At 42.6% G+C, this 21934-nt stretch overlaps 1 protein-coding gene across 6 annotated transcripts in view; it reads right to left on the bottom strand.

Moving 5' to 3' along the window:
• Positions 1-21934, bottom strand: part of LOC111254203 (CUGBP Elav-like family member 5) — a 95113-nt gene that overhangs the window by 36651 nt on the left and 36528 nt on the right. For 5 of the 6 annotated variants that reach the window (XM_086974717.1, XM_086974719.1, XM_086974715.1 and 2 more), the window contains 2 exons: positions 18031-18225; positions 345-563 (listed from right to left, as the gene is read on the bottom strand). In XM_086974717.1, the coding sequence (XP_086830843.1) occupies positions 345-563; positions 18031-18225 (414 nt within the window). Of the gene's footprint in view, positions 1-344; positions 564-15239; positions 15429-18030; positions 18226-21934 lie in introns of those variants that run through there. The other variant, XM_086974718.1, reaches the window with a different exon arrangement.

Here is a 21934-nt window from a genome sequence, read left to right on the forward strand (position 1 = left end):
AGAGTAAACTAAAGAAAGTTTTAGGTATTTCGGTATAGACGGAGTTAAACGAGAATCATCTACTAAATAATACCGACGTTGGCTTCTATTACATTAATAGGGAAATAAAAAAAACATCAGGTTTCAGGAACTACCAGCAAGGCTGGCAGCAACAGGCTGTAATTTTCCTACAATGGTTTGCTGAGCTGTTCCGGAAGGCTGCCGCTGGAAACAGGTCGTCCAGTTTTCAAAAAACCTTACGCTACCTGTCGATCGACAACGCAGCAGTTGCCGGCTTGGCTGGCAGATTGGACGCGAGGGAAGGGGTAAGCGTTCGAAGGTTAGTTTCAGGCTAGGACACGCACCTGGCCGACCTGCGACATGCGTCGCATTTGTCGTTCACGTTCAGTGTCGGCGAATTTGACGACTAGTGATGAAGAAGCCCCAGGCATTGTCTGCGAGCCGTGCAAACCTTGAATTGCCCGCGCCGCTTCGGAGTGCGAGGAGAACTTGACGAACGCGCAGCCCTTACTGTGTCCGTCAGGCCCTCGTAAAATTGTGCACTCCTCAATGGCTCCGTAGATCTGCAAAAAGAGAACGGATAGAAACCACAAAGAAATCCTGTAAGCTAACTGGGTGTTGCCTAAGGAGGTACATAAGAGTAATGTCTTTATTATTACTAAACGTCTACGGTTTCCTAGTTACATCTATGCACTCCCTAGTTTGGGTACGCGCAACGTCTACCAATAGAAATAGTTCAACTATCAGTTGATAATAGCGATAGCGATAATAACGCATAATCAGCACAGAGAGTGTTTTTTCTTTCAAACCATTCTTGTATTCTGTCTAGCACAAACACGGTGGATCAACAGCACAGAGTACGTGAGCTTGATGTCAATAAATGGATTAAGTGTTTGTAGGATTCGGCTACATTATTCTAGGTATAGCCAGTAAGAGGTCTGCATGGTGAATTTGTATTCCTACTGCAACCTGTTTGCCTGATCTTACTATACGAACGCGTACATGCATTATTTGACATGACCCGTACCCCGAACACAGGACGATCTGGCATCGTACTGCAATAGCACTTCTTAAAGTAATTGGGTAAATTACCAAAGAGAGGCGTCTTGTTCTACTTACTACGCCATATGTGTATATAGGGGGCGCACAGAAGCGGTTACCTCAGGTTGTTGTTCAATGATTCGTTGTGCTAAGAATTGTTGTGATTGAGGTGACCGAAGGCTATATATATATATATGCAAGCATACTACTTAAAATTACGCGGAAATCTTCGGTAAACACCGGGGCACCGAGTACTGAAATCGCGGCAGGGGAAACACCGGTGTTCTGTAACTTATACTCTGTAACTCTTCTGTTTTTTGAGAAGAGTTTCAGGTGATAGCTTGGCTCTATAGCTGTTTGTGTGAACTCAGATGCTAGGGTATTCGCTGGATATCTGTGAAATAGCACTGAAGAAGCGCTGATCAGCCAGCCAGCATATTGTAAAAGGCCTTTGCAGCGGCATTACGTACTGTTATGTGCTTCATTTACCTCTATCAAGCTCGTTTTGCGGATTAACAATGTGTGCAATAAGCGGCCGTTATGAGAGTGCGTGAAGTTACGGTTAACGAATCATGTTCATGCAAAGCTGACTAGTAAAACAGACACAGTTACCTGTCATTCATAGAATATACGATTCTAGGCATACTCTCATAGACTAAACTAGAGTCATGTAATGAAATGCACCAACGATTAGCAGCCACTAACTCAAATAATAACAAATTATTTGAAAAGCAGGTACTGTTGATAACAAAAACCTATTTTTTAAGCCCAGAATATTTGCGATCATCGTAGCATCAATTACTACCCCAAAGTTACCGTACCATCCGTCTCGTATACTCTTCCACTCCTATTTTTGTTAATGACGAAATCTCCGCTTTGCATTGATATGACTATTTTTCGTATGTACGGCTGAAAACGGAACGAATCTTTTTTGGTCCGGCCAGAACAGCAGCGTCCGCAGCAGTGTATGTTTCGGGAGCAGCTGCGTACGTTCAATATGCGTATGGAAACTCTAATTCGCCTGAAGGGCAAGGCTCGCATTGCCCGTTGTCTCTCTTTCAACCTACCCGTGTTGTCTCCCTTCTGGTCGATGCTTGCCAATATCTGGCTGGAAGACTCCATAACAGATAGTTTCGTCCTCTTACACAGTATCTCTACATCACTGTTGTATGCCCTCGAATATAACGACAGACAGCTCACGCCATGACGACAACAACAACGGCAAACAAGGCAAGCATGGTTCAGCGCTCAGACCTTCATCCTCGCGTAGGCCAAAATCTGTTCTAGTTTGATCTGATGGTTCGGGCATCCTTTGGCCGTGGAATAGGGTTCCACCGCCCTCTCTGCCACTAGAGGCGGCGTAACGAGGCGAACGGCACACAGGGCAGGCCTCCTTCAGATCCAAATGAACTTTGTGTAATAAAACTTCCTCTTTGTTCCCTTTGTCGTTCTTCTTGACTTAGCCATCGAAGGTTGGCTAGGACTGGCCGCCTGGCTCCGGTTGCATGCCAGGAAAGAGCCATCATCGCCATTTGCGGCAACGCCTAACGCGTTTCAGGTGCGAATGAGAAGCGCATAGAAGAAAAGAGGGCGCAGGGAGCTAAAGAAGAACTAAAAAGGTAGGAAAGGTCCAGCTCAGAAACAGTTAGCACTTCGAAGGGGGACTGAATAGAATGAAGAAGTACGAAGCAATCAACTCGCCCCAATTCCATGCATCCGACTAGATATCGTTGTGCCTTCAACTTTGCTTGTTTGACTCTTTATCTATTTTTATGTGTGTGTAAGTGGCCTCGACTGTGCGCTTTTGCTACAAGACGCGAGACCTGCTAGCAAGTAGGAATAAGCGCCAGTTAAAATATGTCCTCAAAGTACAGTGTACAAAAACTACCATTCTTATATTTGAAACATACGCTCCAATCAAGCTGCGGTAAGGACTTCGTCTACGAAAGCTCGTCTGTCGCCCCAACTTTACTAGCAGCCTCCACCCGAAACCCTCATATGTACTAAGCAGATTGCCAATTTATGCGTTTAGGTTTTTATGTAGTGCGTTTGTGGTTTAGAGTTCAAAGCTTCAAGGCCTTCGAGACAAGCCCGCTTTTTATTCGAACGTTACGTCTGCTTCCTACCATTGTAAAGTGTGCATGAGATTGGCCTAAATGATACTGAAAGCTCACCATTGAGTCAACGTTGCAACAACCCCCGACGACACTGAAGCGAAGCCATTTACACAGTCCGACACTGTGTTGGTGCCTGAGGATTGGCCAACGCCCATAATCAACGCTTAGTAGAATCTCAAAGAACAGAAGTTTGTCAGAATCATTGAGAATGTGATACTCGCGTCCGTTTCCATAAGAACGATTGTATTATTAGACTAGATGAAAGTAACTATAGAATCAAATTATTTTCTTTCGTATAGACGCATCTATAGTTTGTTCGAAAATGACGACCTTCCAAACATACGATACTGTTTCAAAGCTTGTAATCTTTCCTTGGCCGGCGAGGCAACACAAGGAAAAATTCAACAACAGAGCCCACTGCCTTATTCTGACCTTTTGGATAGTGGGCTGTAGCGCATTATGCTGGAGAACGTTTTTGAATACGTGGAGAAGAGCACTCGTAAGCATATAAAAAGTGGTTTGTAGGCGGACCTGAAGCTTTTTGTTTACGCGATATCCTGTTACGGAACCGCCAATATAGCCACATCGTAGTCGTCCATGTTTGTTTTTACTTTTAGTTTTATTATCTTGAAGTCATCAGCAGGATATATAGGATCCCTCATGCAATCACTATATATATATATATATATATATATATATATATATATCGTTGTGACGACTGTGCAAAGGTAGGGCGGATCTCAGTGGGCATCTCGGTGGGATGACCAAAGTCGGCCTGCTAATCTTGCTTAGAATATGCGAAGAAGGTAACTTGTTCTGTCGATATACGCACGCTGTGAAACTGTGTGCTTTGTCGAAGTTAGAAACGCCAACGTGTTCGTTAAGTCGTGCCTAGGATCTTCGTACGGTCGGCATAAACCTCATACGCAACTCGGTTCGTAGCGACAGTTAGAGTGTAGAATGGTCGTCTAAGAATAGAACGTCTTACACAGGAGAATATATATTGTCCTTTAGCGCTATATAACCTTTGTTTCTGATCTTTGATGATCCCATTGTCCTTGTTACGCTCCTGGTTGCTCTTGTACAATTTCGGACAATACTACAAAAGCCACTTAGCTTTGGATTTTAGCTGGATTTTGGATTCATTTAGCCAACTGGATTAACCTGAAGGCGATACAATAACCGAGAAATTCGAAACAGTTTGACCAATCGGTTACACATGGACTTTAAGGAGGCGCAGCTTCCGAGAATTGGAAAAGGAGTAAGTGGTAAAACACGACCTTGTGTATAATTCAATGTCACCTTTACGCTTTCTACCGGATGCTGTGCGTTGTGTCGTATGTGCGTTGCCGTTCAAACTCTTTATTTGCGCGATGTAGCGTCTCTGTAATCCTCTCCATTCAAGGAAATACCACTGACGAATGATCCGACTAGAATCCGACTCAGGATAGATACTTAACTACTCGGTCAGAGTAATTACCGCCTCCAGCGAATGATACTTCTGGGATTTAAGGAAGAGGACACATTTACCCTTATTAACTACTTCTCCGAACCATGCTGCTTCGATGCCAAGTACTAGAGATGTAGAAGGTAGATAAACAGCACCGCTTGAAGGCGCTCGACCGTATGTCTGAGGTATTTATAGGCAGGCTAGTGGTGTTGTATTTTAATATGTCGGTAACTATGTAACATTTGAATATTGTTGCGTATTTAGCCAATAAAAGGCAACGATTGCTATTCACCGGCCAAAACCACAATCAGTCACTTCGAACTCAATGAAGCCAACAAATCGCTCAGGCAGATTGCAGCCCCCTCAGCCCATTAAAGCTCTCCAAATACACCCAAGCGCTCATCTTCTATAACGATTAATCTAGCCTGTATACTACTTTCGGTTCGTATGAAAGTTTGGGGATTTGCCAGCCGAGCATTGTCATTTCTACTGGGGGCGCCAGTGATGGGAGATTGACTCTCTGACAAAGGGCCACTATGATAGGGGCAACAACAGCCGCAGCAGTATTAACAGGGACAACAGCACATTGCTTGGCCACTCGTCGTAGTGGCCAGTGGTAGTGCTGGCGACTGGTATGGTGTCAATAGAAGCTGCTCCTAAGACAACGAGGGCTTCGGTAGTGGCCGCAGAAATAGCAGCGCCGACAAGGAAGAGGAGTAATATACTTGAGCCCCCAGGGACTACAAGCGGTGGCAACCTTATTTTCCCTACGGAACCGAACCAGTCTAAAAGCTCAGTCCAAGAGACAGACAAGCATTCTGCTTGCCCATTTCTAGAGGCGGAGTCCACCAACCAGTAACCGACCAACGCATAGCGGCAGAAAGCCAATGTGTGCCGGCAGGCCGCACTAGGTGTGGGCTTTCGCTCATGGATATGCTGCTTTGCCGGCGGTGCCATTGCTACCGGCTGGCTGGCAACGAATCCGCCTGTCTGTTTGCCAGTCCATATGAGAGAGCACTAGGGCGCCCTAATATTAATTTCGGCCGTCGTTGTCCCTCCCGCTCCAATCCAGTTCTAACCTGTCGTCGGGGGTTGAGTGCGAAGGCGCAGATCTTCTCTCCTCACTGGTTGCCCTTCGCGATCACCCGCGAGCGGGCGGAGGGGTTTGAAGCGCAGAGATTGAGGTAGTGAGCTTGTGCGCATTACTTCGGTTAGTCTTCCTTACTTCCAATTCAGTTTAGCCCTGATACCTCCGGCTGCCTACGTTACGTCGACCGGTAGGCCGGCTGACAAGACTGCTATTTCTGCGTGGCCAATCGCTTTCTCAACGGTCCTCTCTCACTTTTTTTCGTTCCTTTACGATTATCAGTTGTCCGCTGTTCTCTTAGTAGAAACCAGCTGTTTGCCGAAATCGATCGGCACTGCTAGTGCTACCCAGTGTTAGCAGCAGTAGCAGTCACGTGCTGGTTTCTTTTTCCATCTCTTCATATCTCTAAACGAAACCTGCTTCTTTCCGTTGATGCCTTCCCGGTAGTGTTGACTTAGCGTTCCAGGCCACGCCGCTTCGCGCTACGTATCTTCAACGGCTGCAGCTAGAGAAAAAAACGAGTTCCTGCTTCTACCATGTCTTTTCTCGTCGTCAATGTCCAGCAACAGCGGAGATAGCCGCGAGGGAACGGTTTGAGGTGACCACGGCGGCAAGCGAAGTAGATCACGAGTTTGTAGTACGCTACTGTGCTAGCGTTACAGCGACGGTCATTGTAACAACAATGTCACAAACATCGGCCATGGCCGTTGTAACTTGCGATCGCGGTACCCAGCCGTAGATCTTGCCTGCTGCAATTGTTGCGCCTTCAACAGCATCCATCTAATGGACTAAGCTAGCTGTTGAGGCCATGTCAGTAGGCCGGGTAAACGAGACGGTTGCCTGTTTCTTTTTTCCTCCTTCACGTACGCCTTCTGACAACGTCTTTTACTTGGTGGTTTGTACTCAAGCTACTGTATACACCTGCCTTCGAAGGCCAGTCTGGACTCTAGGGCTGTTGACTTGCCGTAATTGACCATCAGCTTCGCCTAATGAAACGACTTTATTGGTCTGTCTATGACTTATTACCAGTATACTTTTTTATTTGCATCCTTTGTGATCACGGCCGATTACATAGAGAGCTCAATATAGATATAATCTAATAATAGTTTTGTTGCTGATTTACCTAAATATTTACTGAGTGTTCGGACAAGTTTATATATAATATATATATAATAAAATATAAAAAATATTTGAAAAAAAATTAAAAAATATATATATTTAGATACATTTTTTTCGCATGCGTTGACAGAAATATTTCTGACGAGCATTTTTGCTAAACGTGATTATCTTAACATTGGTAAATGCTTTCAGTCAGGGCCCAAATATGTTTGCAAGACTACTTTTTTGTGAAGCAATTTCAGCTTCATGAAAAAGGTACGACGGCCTGAGTCTCTTTTCGTTAGAGAATGTTCCTTGGAAAATGACCATACATAAGAAACTTAACTCTATCCAAAAATAAGACATCTTTGCAGTATCAGACCAACTAGCATTGCTTTTATCCGTCTGACTTTTGTATTAGTAGTGAACATGTTATCGGTAAAAACACCGACAATGGCCAGGTGGTTTCTGCTTAAAATCACGTTGGAGACTGAAAGCGTCTCATAGCCTTTACACGTTCAGAGAGCTTCCAATTTTTTGATAACCAACTTTGATAATAAATAAATTTAGGATCTCTAGGAGGACGCGACATGCTTGACTTCGACAAATAGCTTCTACTTCCCGAGCCGAAAGTCAGATACGAGTTTTTATTCTGTATTAATTAGTCGTTGTGTCTCCTTTGAGTCCTTTCAATGGGTTCACCTTCGCCCTTCTTTCACATTAGGGAGTAATCCTTGGCCTTTTTGAAGCGCAACGGGGACAAATGATAACGCAATTCGTCAATTTCAAACAATTGAAGACATTTAAAGTTTTCCGCACAGTGCTCCAATGCCAAATTATTAGACGATCACTGATCTTCGTTCATATTCCAAAACTCAATTCTGCCTCTGCCATGGTAAGAATAATTTTGTTTTAAAAAGAAGCGGTTTTTTTTCCCGTACGAAGCATCTGACATGAAGGTAAGGCTGCCACACCAACTCGCTGGCCATAATGTGTCCCCATTTATCTCGAATGCTTTCTATGCCCTATGTTTTACTATTATTTATAAAGGATAAACTGGGCCGAGAGACTGCGTTATATTGTTTTATTTTTCGAAAGCGGAATTTTCAGAAGCTGTATGCCTAGTTTTTCGATGAAGTGACCAGTTATAGAATTTTTCTAAAGTATTAATGTTTTGGTTAGTTCTTTCTGTTGTGAAATCTAAAAAAATACGCTGTGAATCTGACAGTTCTGTATGCGTAAATTTATTGTAGATCTACATAACGACTAAACAATTCAGGAACAAGACGGGGCCAGAGGGTTGTGCTTGTGAGTTTAAAACAAGAAGACGCCGTACAGATGCCAGCGAGTTTTCGATAGGGATGGCTGCCTGCCATTCCACTTATTTTGGGCTTTGTTCATCATTACCTGGTTGCAAACAACATGGATAGACTGATGTACCTTGCCGGCTGCGCATTAAATTCTGCGCGCTACGCAACCCTTGACTCGAATTTCTCTCTTACACGGTTCCCCTTAGCGCACTTTTCCACTTCGTACTGGCCCCCACCACCGGCCAGGTCCTGCACCCTCTCGTCCTCCTATTAAGCTTTGGTCCACAAAGAAGGAGATAGAGCGAGAGGAAGGCGGGTGGAAGGAAAGAGAACTCGATGCACTCGGTGCAGTATCTTCTCCGTCGTCTCCGCCACGAGCCCCGCTCAAAATTGCCCCCCCATTCACAGCATGATTGCAGCTGTTCGACTGCTGTTTTTAACTGCTAACTGTTAGCTCGCGTGCCGCGTTCGTTGTTCGGTGGTCGGTGTACTTTGGCTTCAATTGGGCTACGAATCCCAGAAAAAGCCACAAGCGGGCGCTCTCCATGGGGCGCGCTGACAGATAAAAGACACGATGCTATGAAACACAAAGACAGCGAGATACATAGTCACATATAGGACGATCGAGAATAGCACAGAGATGCAAGCAAGGAACAGAGCCAGGCTCGAAACAACAGGGGACCGCCAGATATACGTCAGGGCACCCTTCGAGTTGGACGCGGCGAAGTTTGAACTTCTAACCTAAGGTGAAGCACAGATTGAGCCTCGACCCTCCTTAGGTTTGAAGAGTTTGAGCTCGAGCTCGAAGCAGAGGCGAAAGTAACGTCAGACACTTTAGCTATATGGCGCCGTCAGCAAGGAATGGTAACGGACCTGTGATACCGCTTGTGAGCTATCCGTTTTTGTAGTATTTTATTGGTGCTTGCGGAGAACGACAAATATTTTACGTTCTCTAAAGAAGCTTCGTGTGAATAGCTCTTAGTTAGCGTGCTGTACGAAAAGGGTGTGCCCTGTATCCGCTCCCTAAACCGTCCGATCACTGGCAACGATGCAGGAAAGAGGAGTTGAAGCTACCACCTATATTATCAGAAGTACGCAAACTGTCAACGATACCTGAAGCAGGAACGAGGTTTGTCCGTTACTCTAGTGCAGTAATTACAACAAATAAAGATAATAATAATAGTTCGTGCCGTGATTATATTTTCAACGTTACTTATATTAATGAGATTTGAAAAAGTAAATTTATTAACCTGCACAGCGTAAGGAAGATTAAATAAAGCCAGTTACCTACTAAACAACGGATCGTTGTTTTCCCCCACCCCAAACGCATATTATCTAGTAGAGTAGGTCGACTAGCCGTACGGTGAACGGCGTACATTTAATGAAATCGGTAAGTGTCCTAGAGTAGAATTTTGAGAAATAGGATACTTCTCCAAGCGCAAGGAGTCAAAGTGATGAAATACTTTAAACAAGTTTAGATAAAGGAGCAGCTGATATATATGGGGGCGGATACCAAGAGGGTCTTTGATTAACAACTAATTAATTAATACGAACGCATAATGAACTCTCACGCAACGAACATGGCGCATGCTACGATAGGGGCTCAACAATCATGTGACCACGATGGTGTTTTTCTAACACTACGATACCAGTACGATTGTTGCCTGGTTATTGCCGGAGAGTATCTCGATGCTACCTCTCGTTCGTACCCCCGTCGGCAAAGGCAAGGCAGGAAACAGCTGCAAGCTGTCTTCCGACTAGGGCCTTCGCGAGGGACTGGTTCACTAATGTGGCATGACCTACAGAAACGGCTCATTGCAAGAGATATTTCTCTCTATTTCCTAAGTCTGGCGCAAATTTAACTAAACCTGTTTTCTCCTGCAAAGGGTCAGCATCAGGTTTGACACAACTGAGGATCGATCGATACACAATGACGAGCCCCGACTGAAGGCGCTCGTAGATTTCACTCCTTTCTCCAGCCCGCACGGCCATGTGCTAACCCTCAGAGGATTGAGCAGAAAAAGCTTTTTATAAACGTATTTCACGATTTCAGAACAGTTTTAAGTATACTAACAAAAGCAAGTACGCTCGTTTAGGCCTACTTTCCTTCCAGCTATTACGAATGTTTTTTACGACGATGTTGCCAAGCCCAATCAGTCCAATCAGCCCAATCAGAAGTTTTTTTTTTATGAGAAATCCCCACAAGCGTATGTGCATCGGAATTTGTCGAGCGTGTTAGCCGACTCAGAGACAGACACAAAGAATCAAATGATAACTATACATAACATAACATAACATAACATAATAGCTACCTTAATCACTCCCTCAAGTTAGGCTATGAATTAGGCCGAAATAATGTCACACTTTATTCCTCAAAATAGGTAATTATATCAACGGCATAAATTTTCAAGATATTATTCTAACAAGGAAATTCAATACATTACAACATACCTAATTGTGTTGAAATCGAACTATTTTCAGCCGGGGGACGCAGAGATTTTAAACGCGTTTAGCAACGGGATTCGCTTGTCAGAAAGGTCCCTTGTGTGATTTCAAAGAATGACTTACCAAAAATTTATAGCAAGCTTCCTAATATACGAATATTTTAAACACCGTAGTGAGGGTCATTGATGTATGCCGCCGATCACTGAAGAAAACCGTTGGATCTTCTCCAAACAGTTCCGGCGTTAAACTATATCACCGTTTATGCTATTGACCCTGACCTAAAAGGAAAATCGGACAAAATCGAAGCAGAAGATTTCGAATTTTCTAGTGCTGCTTCAGAGCAAGCAGGCTGGTGGTAAAGGACTAAATTTGTCAAGCTTATGCTATAGCTACATATTATGTGACAAATTATAATCATCACTTTCTTATTACCAGAGGAAGTTTGGCGTATTCGAGCTAATTTTTGGAAAAAAACTTATAATACGTACTGATCTAAATTGGAAAGTAGACACGTCTTGTTATCTGCAGGGAGCCAGGCGTCCGAAGCAATGTTTAACGAAAGTACCGAGCGAAAAACTCAAACAAAAAGTGGTACGGTCGCTATACTTTGCTCTCGTTAGCGCTTTATGAAATCGTTCAGGCAGCAACCTATTCTGTACTCAGAGCATATAATTATTAGACCCTCAATGTATTCCACTGTCAAATTATAAGATGATTACTACCCGACCTACCGACATGGAGTGGAGAATGATTTAGCCCTGTTTGGTTGCAAGGAAACAATAAGTTACGCCCACTTAACGTTGATGCGCTTCGAAAAGCAATTGTTGTTGTATTTTCTTATGACGAAGACCTACTGGAGGGCCTGCTAATTAAGCATCAAATCAAGGCTACGGACATGTACTAGGATCTGCAGCTGGCAGGAAAGCTCACGGAAACTTGTTATATCCTGCTAAAGAATTAAACGTTTGATTTGGATTGAACCGATCGTTCGACGCTACGTCCACCCATAATACTGTTTCGTGCGATACGTCTAATCAAAGGAGCTGATTTTGCTTTTTTTTTCTTGGTTTATATTCTTTAACAAGCGGATAGGTTCTCCTATGATCTCAGCTGAAACGCTTGATGCACGCACTCTTCGCTGCCTCTATGTGCTCAAAATGGGCGACGCATTTGCAGTTCTGTATACCAATCTGATCGACCGACCAGACTTCGACAACCGCTGATGATTCAGCGACTTTTACGCCAGTCCCCATGGGCTCTAGGCCAGCGTGACACCTTTCTTTAACTATGGCGCTCTTCATGGTGAGCTGGATATTTATCGTGGTATTTCTAAAAGTATTTTGGTTTTGGTTAGCTCACGTACATAAATATAGCATATAGATTGAACCAAACGTTAGAAAAATGCAGTGGAAAGGTTCTCTTCTTCGTTCATGGGTATAAGTTAATATACTTAAGTATTATTTGCATTTAAATTCTGAAGTCAAGCAAAAGGTCTACCGTTGACGTTTGCAGCAATCGGTCACTTCATCATTGCAACTACGGGAAAGATATACGTTTTGGAGGACATTTATTTGGAGATATACTACTTGGAGGATGTTCAATAAGAACGCCTATTGTTTAAGTATGTTTCTAACTTACACTAAACTGCTATTTTATCTGACGCGCGCACACACGTTGTAAACACTAAAAATTCAACATGTTATTTTGATAACAATGCCTTTGAGCTTGTTGCTCCTTACGCACCCGGATACCTTGATCTGTAGCCAGATCCTGATTTAATCTCCGCGTGATTTCGTGACAAGGGTCACATAAACGAAGGTTTAGCTTAAGCATTGATCACTGACTGATTTCGAATGATATATTTTGAGGTGGTTTATGTAAACGAAAAATCGCTCATAAATACAAGACTGTCTAACGACATCTAACAATTTTTGTGGAACTTAGTTCCCTTATTAGCTCCATAGAAAATTTCGTTTAAGGGTCTCTTTTTTCAACTGAGAATATATTTCCATTAGTTATATATATTCCATATAGAATACATTCCATAGTGAGTGTACCTAACATTCGTATATTTAAGCTATACATTAAGTGATTCAAGAAGCTGCAACCGTTATAGTGTGCCGTTTATACGGGTACGACCCTATTTATTATCAAGTGATATGATCCTTGGAAATGGCTTTGCAGCAACGCGATGTTCGATCGCTTCAATGGATCCAATTGGTAAAAAAATGTCTACGATCAGGACATCTGTGGTCAGGTCATTGAAGACAAAGCAGTGAACCCTTAAGGTGCTTTTCGTGTCTAATGCATGTGTATGCAGACTTTACGCCGTCGTGCGTTCATAGGGTAAAATATGTTTTCATTCGAAATTATTGCTAGACATCAGATTAGCGCTATTCATTGTAAGCTTTATTTTTTGTGCAAGCTAATTTTCCTGTCGAACTATTGATGCATAACTATTGTATAATGATTATCTATAGAGCTTCACGAAACGAAAACCCACTCACTAGGTTTTCCTTTGAATAGGTGTCATCTCTAATCGCTAGCAATACGAATAGAAAATAACAGGATACTCATATAGGTATATGATTGAACGAATAGCACCAATAATATCCCTTAGAACTCAAACGCGAGATGTCCTCTCCATCAGTTGAGGTCTGTGCTCGATAGGACGTATTACGAAGCCCTCCATTCGATCTACTTCGTTTGCTTCCAAGCCAACTATATAATCCCTGCTGGATGAGGTGTCAATTTTTTGTCATGGTTGATGCGCAAGTGGAGCTGGTCCTTTGTGAAGCTAGTGCTGTAGGCGTTCGACCCACCGCATTGACTCCCATTTAAAGAGCTGCGCTTCACCCATTTCCCTGCGTCAGGAAACGATAGACCAGCGGTCTGGGCTGATATAGCCATGAATGGCAAACAAGGAACGGTGGTACGCCTATTTATGTTTCCTCAATTTACTCGTTGCTGTTTTTACGACAGGGCTTCAGGCTTCCAGAAGCCGACAACCAGGGTCCGTCCCGTTCCTTCTTAGCATTGTGCTGGTCCCGTAAACTCGACTCGAACGTTTCACCTTTTTAAGCTATTATGATTTGTTAGCTCGTGCAGTTTTACTGGAAATTCGACATTCGCACGGTATGAATTGTCTGGCATCATGCGCTTCTTGTTCCGCGTACTCGATTCAGCCGACGTTGTCCGGCGTCGTATTTTTTAAGCACCTCAGACGAGTAGGAACACTTGTCCCTCAATGACAACGACAAACGGACGGACGACCATTTCGTTGTAACGGATGCTGATGTTATTGTTACAAACAATGGAGCCCAAAGGCTGTCATCACTCAATCTGAGTCGTAACGAAGGCCACGGCTGGTCAACAATATCCGCCCACAATTCCCCGTGAGCGTCCAAGTTCATGCAGTTCATTATCTCGGTTTTGAGTCATACTACAAAGACATACTTGACTTTACTAGACATTGTCATGCGGCCTGTCCTAACTTAACTTGAAGCGGTTGGGACACTGTCAACCTAAGTTCGAGTTGTGACTCCGAATTCATTGTCCTTTATCTACAAAGCAATCGCATCATAACAGTTTGCTTGTTCCATATATCCTGCTTGTCTGCTTCACTGATCCCACTGCGCTCCTTGGATCATACCATTCGCCCACTAAGTTACCCGATTAAAGTTTGATTACTTGGGTACTTCAGTCATTTTCCTGGATTACGAAAACATTGATTCCATTGTTGATTTGCATTGCTTTGCGTTTCGGAGACGTGTTATATATAAATGTATGTATAAGTGTAAGAAAATAGGATTATGCACTTCAGGAGTAACACAGACAGGATGAGCCTTTCACGAGAACGGGTGTAAGTGTGGATTGTAGTATCTAAATAGCACCCGCATAGTCCTAAATGGCTTGCCTTCTGCCTATCAACTCAATGTTCTTTTTAATGGATTGCAATGGTCGAGGCGTATCTGGATAAAAGTTGTAACGCACTACTGATAAAAATGTCGATGCCGATGACGATGATAGGTACATTGAATTGTCTAATTCGAACGAGACGCCTACGTAGTGCGCATTAGGACGTTCATTATAGATTGATAAAGTTTTATATATTTAATGTCCTATTTAGCTTTGTCTTGAAGACCAATCGCTGTTTTGCGTTTCATTGACTTAGTACAATGTTCATCAACTAAGGTCCATTGCATTGGGAAGAGACAACCGCTAGTGATATTCTGTGGGCGTGGGCAGCTGATAGAGTGATTATTAACAGGCTGTGTTATTTACTGTTAATATCATGTACTTGCGGATCTGTTTCCAGTTACTGTGAATAGCAATCTAAAAATCCCATGTAGTGCTATTTAATCATATACCAGCAATAATTAACCGGCAAATGGTTACTAAGGCCTACTTTAGGCGATGTGAACTATCATGTTTGCACAGAGCTGCCTAGGCTTCACACGAAGTTGACGGTCTTTACTCCCGTCTATCTTTAAATGCTCGTTAAATCACCGACTAAAAATTAGGCAATCGTTTAGGTGATGAGGCTGAATAACACGCTGTGCTTGAGGTTTAAGTGGCCTTGCACGAACAGGTCAGAACTATCTAGTCCTGCTTTTCGGCTACATAATGACATATTTCAATTAGAATAGAATTTCAAATTCACTGAAATATTAACCTATGCACATACATACATGTAAGCTATCAGACGTATTTGAGACAGTATCCATTGACGTGCGCCTACAATGAATTCTGAAGTATCTCTATGATAGCCACAACGTCAGGCTGTCCTTGCTAGTCGCGGGTCCGTGTACGCGGCTTTGCTTCACTGTATGGTTGTTCTTCAGCTCAGTGCGTTGAAGGCATCGAGGTACCGAGGATAACTGATTACGAGAAGAACAAGTTCAAACTTGAAACTCTCCTAATCTTTTTTCCATGCTCGAAGCTATAAACCATACTTAACCCAATTACTATCAAGAATATTCCCTATAACCCATCTAAGTATTTATGTATCTGCATTTTATGAACAAGTACATCTATGCTTCATTTCCCTATGTGTAATCTAACAATTAACAAACGCAGCCGTGTGAGCGATTTGCTTAGCCAATTATAAAGTTTTGCCTATTAGTAACTAGGTAAGTTCTTACTGAGCTTTGGCCTGTTGATTGGCCTGTTGAAATTGAGCGTTTATGAAAGAGTGACGAAGTATTAGCGATTTTTTCGTTACGTTGCGTTTAGCGCAAAGCCGTCCATTTCAACGACAGGCCGATTTTACGTTACGTAGCATCAAGGAGGCAACGGCATGTCGAAAAGATTTAAAGTGGCTGCAAACCGAAGGCTTTAGATTATCCCACACTATAGTGCGATTGATCTCTTTACCTCTTTAATAGTGTACTTCAAGTTTATGCGCGGTTGGTTTTCTCGTTGCTATCGTTCCTGCATTCAGCCTGAAGAGTAATTTTTGCCTGGATGGATTTTTATATCTGATTTGTTTTGAGGCAACGATTTCATCGACTCATCGATCAGGACGTTGAAAGTGGGTCACTCCTTTGTGGACGGCTGCATCATCGATTTCAGTATTCTTCCATTCAAAGGCTTTTCTTCGTTATATCATTGCAAGAAGAACCGTAGGCGAAAGGTAAATCTTTCATTGTGTTATTCTTTCGCTTCTAATAATCCTTCTCATTGAAACACAATTATAATGAAACGTTTTGATATTTCCGACGCCATTTCAATAGCCGAAACGGCATTTTGCCTTTTTCGACGTCTCAATGGAACAATATTTGACACTGCGCGTTTATGTCTGGTTTTAAATGCATCTTTTTGATAATCATCTTCACTTCCTAAGAACACGCACGCTGAACAGTACGAACTGCTTTTCCTAAGTAGGCAAATGTCTAAGTAAAGATTTCAAAAAAAAAAGGCCGTTTCTACACAGGTCTGCTTGCTGTATCCAAATTCAAATTTGCCCGATCTGTATTATTAAAAAAGAAACTAGAGAACGTCGATGGAGCTTAGTTTCAGATATATAGCGGCCCGCATAGGCTTGCGCATTGATGATCCTGACTACCATCGTTATTATGAAGAATCCGATCCTTTCTCTTGACCGAGGCCGCTTCGTTGGTTTATACATGTTCGATTTTTACATAGAGCCCTTAGCATACGGAACTTACCAGCAGAGTTCCCTTACAGCGGCACAAGGCTGACTGGGTCAGACCCAGTCGGGCCAATTCCTCCCTGCACATTGCTATACTCAAGTCATGCCCAATTCAAGAGCACACGTCAGGTCAAATACGAACTCATTGATGTAATCCTTATTAGAATAAAACAAAAGCTATAATAAGTTTATCTAGTATAATAGGTTGCGATTGACTACTCTATGGAAGAGTTGTTTGTTCACTATGAAACACGACGTCGATATAAATACCGCAATTATTATCGATCGAGAGAACGAAATCTACTGCCTAACGTGTTACAACCAAGCTGATGAGTTCGTCAACCGGATAACAGTTACCTTTTGCTATGGCGCAAAATCTAAGTATCTGTACGGAAGACTGTTTGGAAGAGACGTTTTCAGTTTTCGATTGGTACGTCTGAATGGGTCATCTATAGATTTGTTTATGTCTCGCCATAATTTTGAACCTAACAATAGATCAACAACTGTTTCTCTACTGTTCTTGACATGAAGCAGGTAATCACCATGGGCGACCCGGCTATATCGTTTCGGTCATATCTGAACTAAGACTATTTAGTAGAACCAAGCTGGCTAGCAAACAGGTACTCAATATTTGTTGCAACTAGCTCCAAACCATTTGGTCGAACGACTCTAATTCGATGAGTTCCTTAATAGTAAAATGCCGCTTAAATTAGTCATAGACTAATTGTAAATGGCAACGGTTAGTAGCCAGTGCTGCTACACTGCTTAAAATCTCAGTGTTCGTAAAAAATCATCGCTAGACATCAAAAATTAAAAAAAAATAGAGAAATTAAGCAAAATAACCAATAGGGTATTGGTTAGCTACTTGGATGGTTGTCATGGCATTCAATAGGCTTGCTGGAGAAATCCCTGAATAGGTACAACAAGACCCATTTCCTTTTTGGGCTTTTAAGTGTTTGATACTATACCTAAACGAAACGATTCCGAGAACTTGCTCACAGAAATAATTAAGTGAGGGTGGCAAACACCCAGTTGCGTATTTGTCAGTATATCGTTGCCTGAGACGAAGGGTTCCCCGAATTCGCCCAGCGAAAAAAAGCTTTCTTTTAGCTTCGTATTGACAATATAATTTAGCGCCAGCAGGGTTAAGTGCTTCATCTGACGGATCTGAAGTCGCGGTGAGCATTCATTACTAAGTATTGTTAAATTACTAAGGGACGTCATGCTGTGTTTGTTGTAGTACGCAACTAGGAGTCGTTTAGGACAAACTGTCGACAGAGAGTTCTATGGAGGCAAATCTACATTGTCTGTTGAAGAGCTCTACTCACATTGAAAAGCCCGCGAACATCGTCTTCATTTTGTTGTTTGTTTAACATTCCGACGAAAAGTTTTCGCTCATCAGGGCCTCGGTGTCCGCCGCTACCCATTGTCGTTGAGGTTTCGGTCTCTCCACCGGAGGGCGGAACGACGCTTGCCAATTGTTTTGTTGCACCACTGCCCTGCAGCTGCAACGGGCGGCTCATCTGAAAATAGTCCCGATAGAAAAAGGTTAATAAGACCAACGCGGCAACAAGGAGGCATACATAGCAACAAACATAATACCATATGGGAATAATTTTTACAACGAAGAGCTTGCGTAATCTATGGCCTATTCTTGGAATTGATTTTTGTTATTATTGTAAATAGACAACAAGACAATGCTCCCTCTAAACTGACCTTGATTGGTTTCGATATCTGGTGGCTGAGATTCGCTTGGTGTATTGTAAAGTTGGATCATTGAAATCCAATAGAATAAATAAGAAGCCTTAGTTTTTTTTTAATTTGAACACACGTTGAGCTTGGTTTACCAAAGTTTTTTCATAGTGAAAACGTTTGTGTTTGCTAGGGGAATATCTATGGTTGCGTTTATATTCAATACCTGGGCGTGTTTTTTTGTTCACTTGAAATCCTCATGAAAACCAAGTGTTCGAGGTACTCTACACGTTCTTCCTAAAATTTGATTTAACGCGGGGCGATCTGAGCCGCCAGCGGTTCCAGGCAAACAGAAATGGTTTTAATAGACCTTGTCATCTACGATTAATTTAAGAAATAGTTATGATTGGAAAGTGACCGTAGTGTTGGGGAGAAAATTGAAACAGTCCATTGACGACAAAAATAGGCACAATTTATGTAATTTTACGTTACGAAGGACGAAGATGAGTGTCCGCTGAACACAACGTAGTCAACTGGAATAGTTTCTACAGAAGTTATGGAGTAAAGCGAAAATCCGCTGTCAACACAAACATCAAGTGGTAGGCGAACATGGGTTGGATTTCAAAGGCTTCATCGAAAATGAAGCTTAAAAAGTTGTTCGGAACAATTCTATCTTGCGGCACCTAAGAATAATCAACATGGTACCTCCGAATATGAATCCGGTATGACAGTCTGCTCTTAACCAAGAAAGTGCTCCTTCTTCGAAACACAGCACTCCCCAAGGTTGGCATATAATATACGTACTTTAGGGTTTGGTTATTGATTGGTCTGACCCAATATGCCTGAACTTGTCTGTCTTCGACGATTTACAGCGAACGCCAAAGCTCATCGAACGAACGACATATGCCCCCAAAAAGGTCCCTGCAACATATGTGGGATTAACCTGATAGTGCATTTGCTCGAACTGCGGCATTTTCCGTATTCGTCTATTGTTTGATGATTGTTTTTTGACGAAAATTGCCATTTCTCTGCCACATAGAGATGTTGTATATATTTTTTATGTAAGATGGCACTTAAATCGAATTCGCTTAAATTTGCCGCTGCACAATGCTTAGATTGCATAGTGGCATTTCACACATTAAACCGTTTAGTGTGTCGATAACAGCCAATATTGTAGGTCCTTGGTATTTTTGATTTTGGGACCTTCGAAACGCTGTCCTCACTGTTTGTGAGAGGCTTCGAATTTATGTGTCAACTGCCCCAGGCATTCACTAGGCCTCACTAAGCTAATACCTTAACTCGACAAAGTCCTGCTCATAACACGCTAAGTCACGCAAGCAATAAAACTTGCCGAATCCTTTGATGATCCTCAACCCATAGTGTCTGATGGCCAGCGACGTATTTGATGTGTAGGGAACTTCTTGTATGCCCTAAGGCAATTGCCTCCTGCTCTGTATAAATACTTTCGAGCGGTATTATCCTTGTCTATTAGTATAATTCGTCATTGTATTTTTATTATAGCCCTTAATGGTACATAGGATTCGTCTCAACCTCAGTCAGCTCTGTGTAGTGTGCAGTTTGCTTTCAGATCTCCGACTACAGAAAATGATAGCAGATAGCTCATTGATAAAGCCGCACGCTTCTTACATAGAAGAAAGCACAACAATTATGTTATTATATACTAATAAGAAAACAAGCAAATTGCGATGGATCGCTGCTGATCAATGTACGCTTATTATACTATATAGTTAGTCTTTTCTGTGATTTATAGTTGGCTAGAGAAAACTTTGGCTGGAAGTTTATGTAAGTTTCGTTCTTTTGATTGTGCTGCATAGTAACGGAACGCCAAACGTACGATCATAATCATGAGCGTCCATCCGTGCACAACTCATGTTTCCTAGATTTCTCAATTCGCAGTTCTAGCCTAAGGTTTGCTGAGGATTAATGAGAAGTCGCCAGAAGATATCACACCACATCAACGACTAATGAATGCATGCTAAAACGTAAGCCATATATATGCTTTCGTCGTCCGTCATTGATAATTAGGCTTAATTTTGTACGCTAGCAAGGAATCTCGACGACTCCACCCCGTTCTGTGTGTGCACGGGCATGCATGATGCCCACGTATTTGGTCGGAGCCATTTCGCAAAGGAAAATTGGCTTGGCAGTAGGTGAATGCTATTCAACAAGGTAATCGCTAAGACCATCAACAAAACACTGTTGAGAGCTAAATTGGGTTTTACCCCAGATGGCAGTACGACCTTTAATTATCTTCAACGCTCCGTGTTTATTTTTACAAAAGATAAATATCCTATACTGGAAGCTGGTAGATATATGTTTGTGATGGTCGTCAATAAATTCGAATGGGAATAGCCATCGCGACGGGTCATAGTACATCGTTTTAGGAGTCTCACTTTTAGTCGCTGTGCTCTAAACCATCAAAATATATAGGTTTAAGCAAAAGTAAAAACGTGCTCAATGACATAAGACAATTTTATCATAAGATTAGAAAATAACTAAGATCGTGATTGAGCACTAATTGAGAAGATCGACCAATTGCGGCGACTTTTAGTAAGCTCGCTTGCCCGCTATGTCATTGATTCGGTACAAAGTAAAAAAAAAAAAGAGGGTTTTGGATCAAAGATCAAGCAGGACATTTCCGTAGGCCTGCAGCATCAGTAAAAAAAAATAATTAGAGTACGGAATGCTGGATCGGAGACGACGCGTGAAAGATGTTCATAGACATTTAACATGCGAGAATCATATCTCTACAACATACACCGTATTCCTCGTATATATTAGATTTCTCAACGGAGTAATTTTTTCAAAATAATTTCAAAGTTAAGGTCCTCCTGGTATTACAACCAAGCCTTTACATGCGTATGGTACGTGTTTAAGTCTATAGAAAGCGCCAGGCTGCTGCGACCAGGGCAGGCTTTTGCTGACGGACCCAAAGCATACGTTGCAGCTACCGAGAATGAGTGTGTGGGCCAATATATTTGTGTTGTTTGCTTGTGAGCATTAGGATTGGGCGTCAACAAAGGCAAAAAGGTTCAGTTTGTGTGGCCGAAACGTCTGTCCCATGTAACGCCTGGCTGGTTTTCTTGCTCGTAGAAGAAGCAGTTGCTGAAACCAGGCGTAGCAAACAAAAGCAAAGACGGAGACAGTTCTGCGTGGCATCGGAAGGCGGGGAGTGGAAGGGGGCGCAGGTGCGTTAATAAGAAACATATTTACATAAAGGATTCTGCTGGCTTCGTTTTAATGGAGGCAGTAGCAGTAGCAGCAGCAACATAAGTATTGGTGGGAGCGGCAGTAACGGTAGAGTTACTTCTCCGGCTCGGCGTTCTCCGTCTTCTCGCTCAGCTGTGTCTCCCTACTCCTTCTTCTCGGCCGAGCTCTTTCCCAGACGTTTTATCACCTTCGTTTTGCCATAGTTCTGCTGGCCTTAGACACACTTAACGCGCAGCGTTGCTAGGTAAATATAATGGTACGGAAAAGCTGCGGCGGCGGAGAGGAGTCCAAGTAGGGCGAGGGGAAGGA

Source organism: Varroa destructor, unplaced genomic scaffold (assembly GCF_002443255.2).
Source record: "Varroa destructor unplaced genomic scaffold, Vdes_3.0 BEIS01000007.1, whole genome shotgun sequence".
In the NCBI taxonomy this organism is placed as follows: domain Eukaryota; kingdom Metazoa; phylum Arthropoda; class Arachnida; order Mesostigmata; family Varroidae; genus Varroa; species Varroa destructor.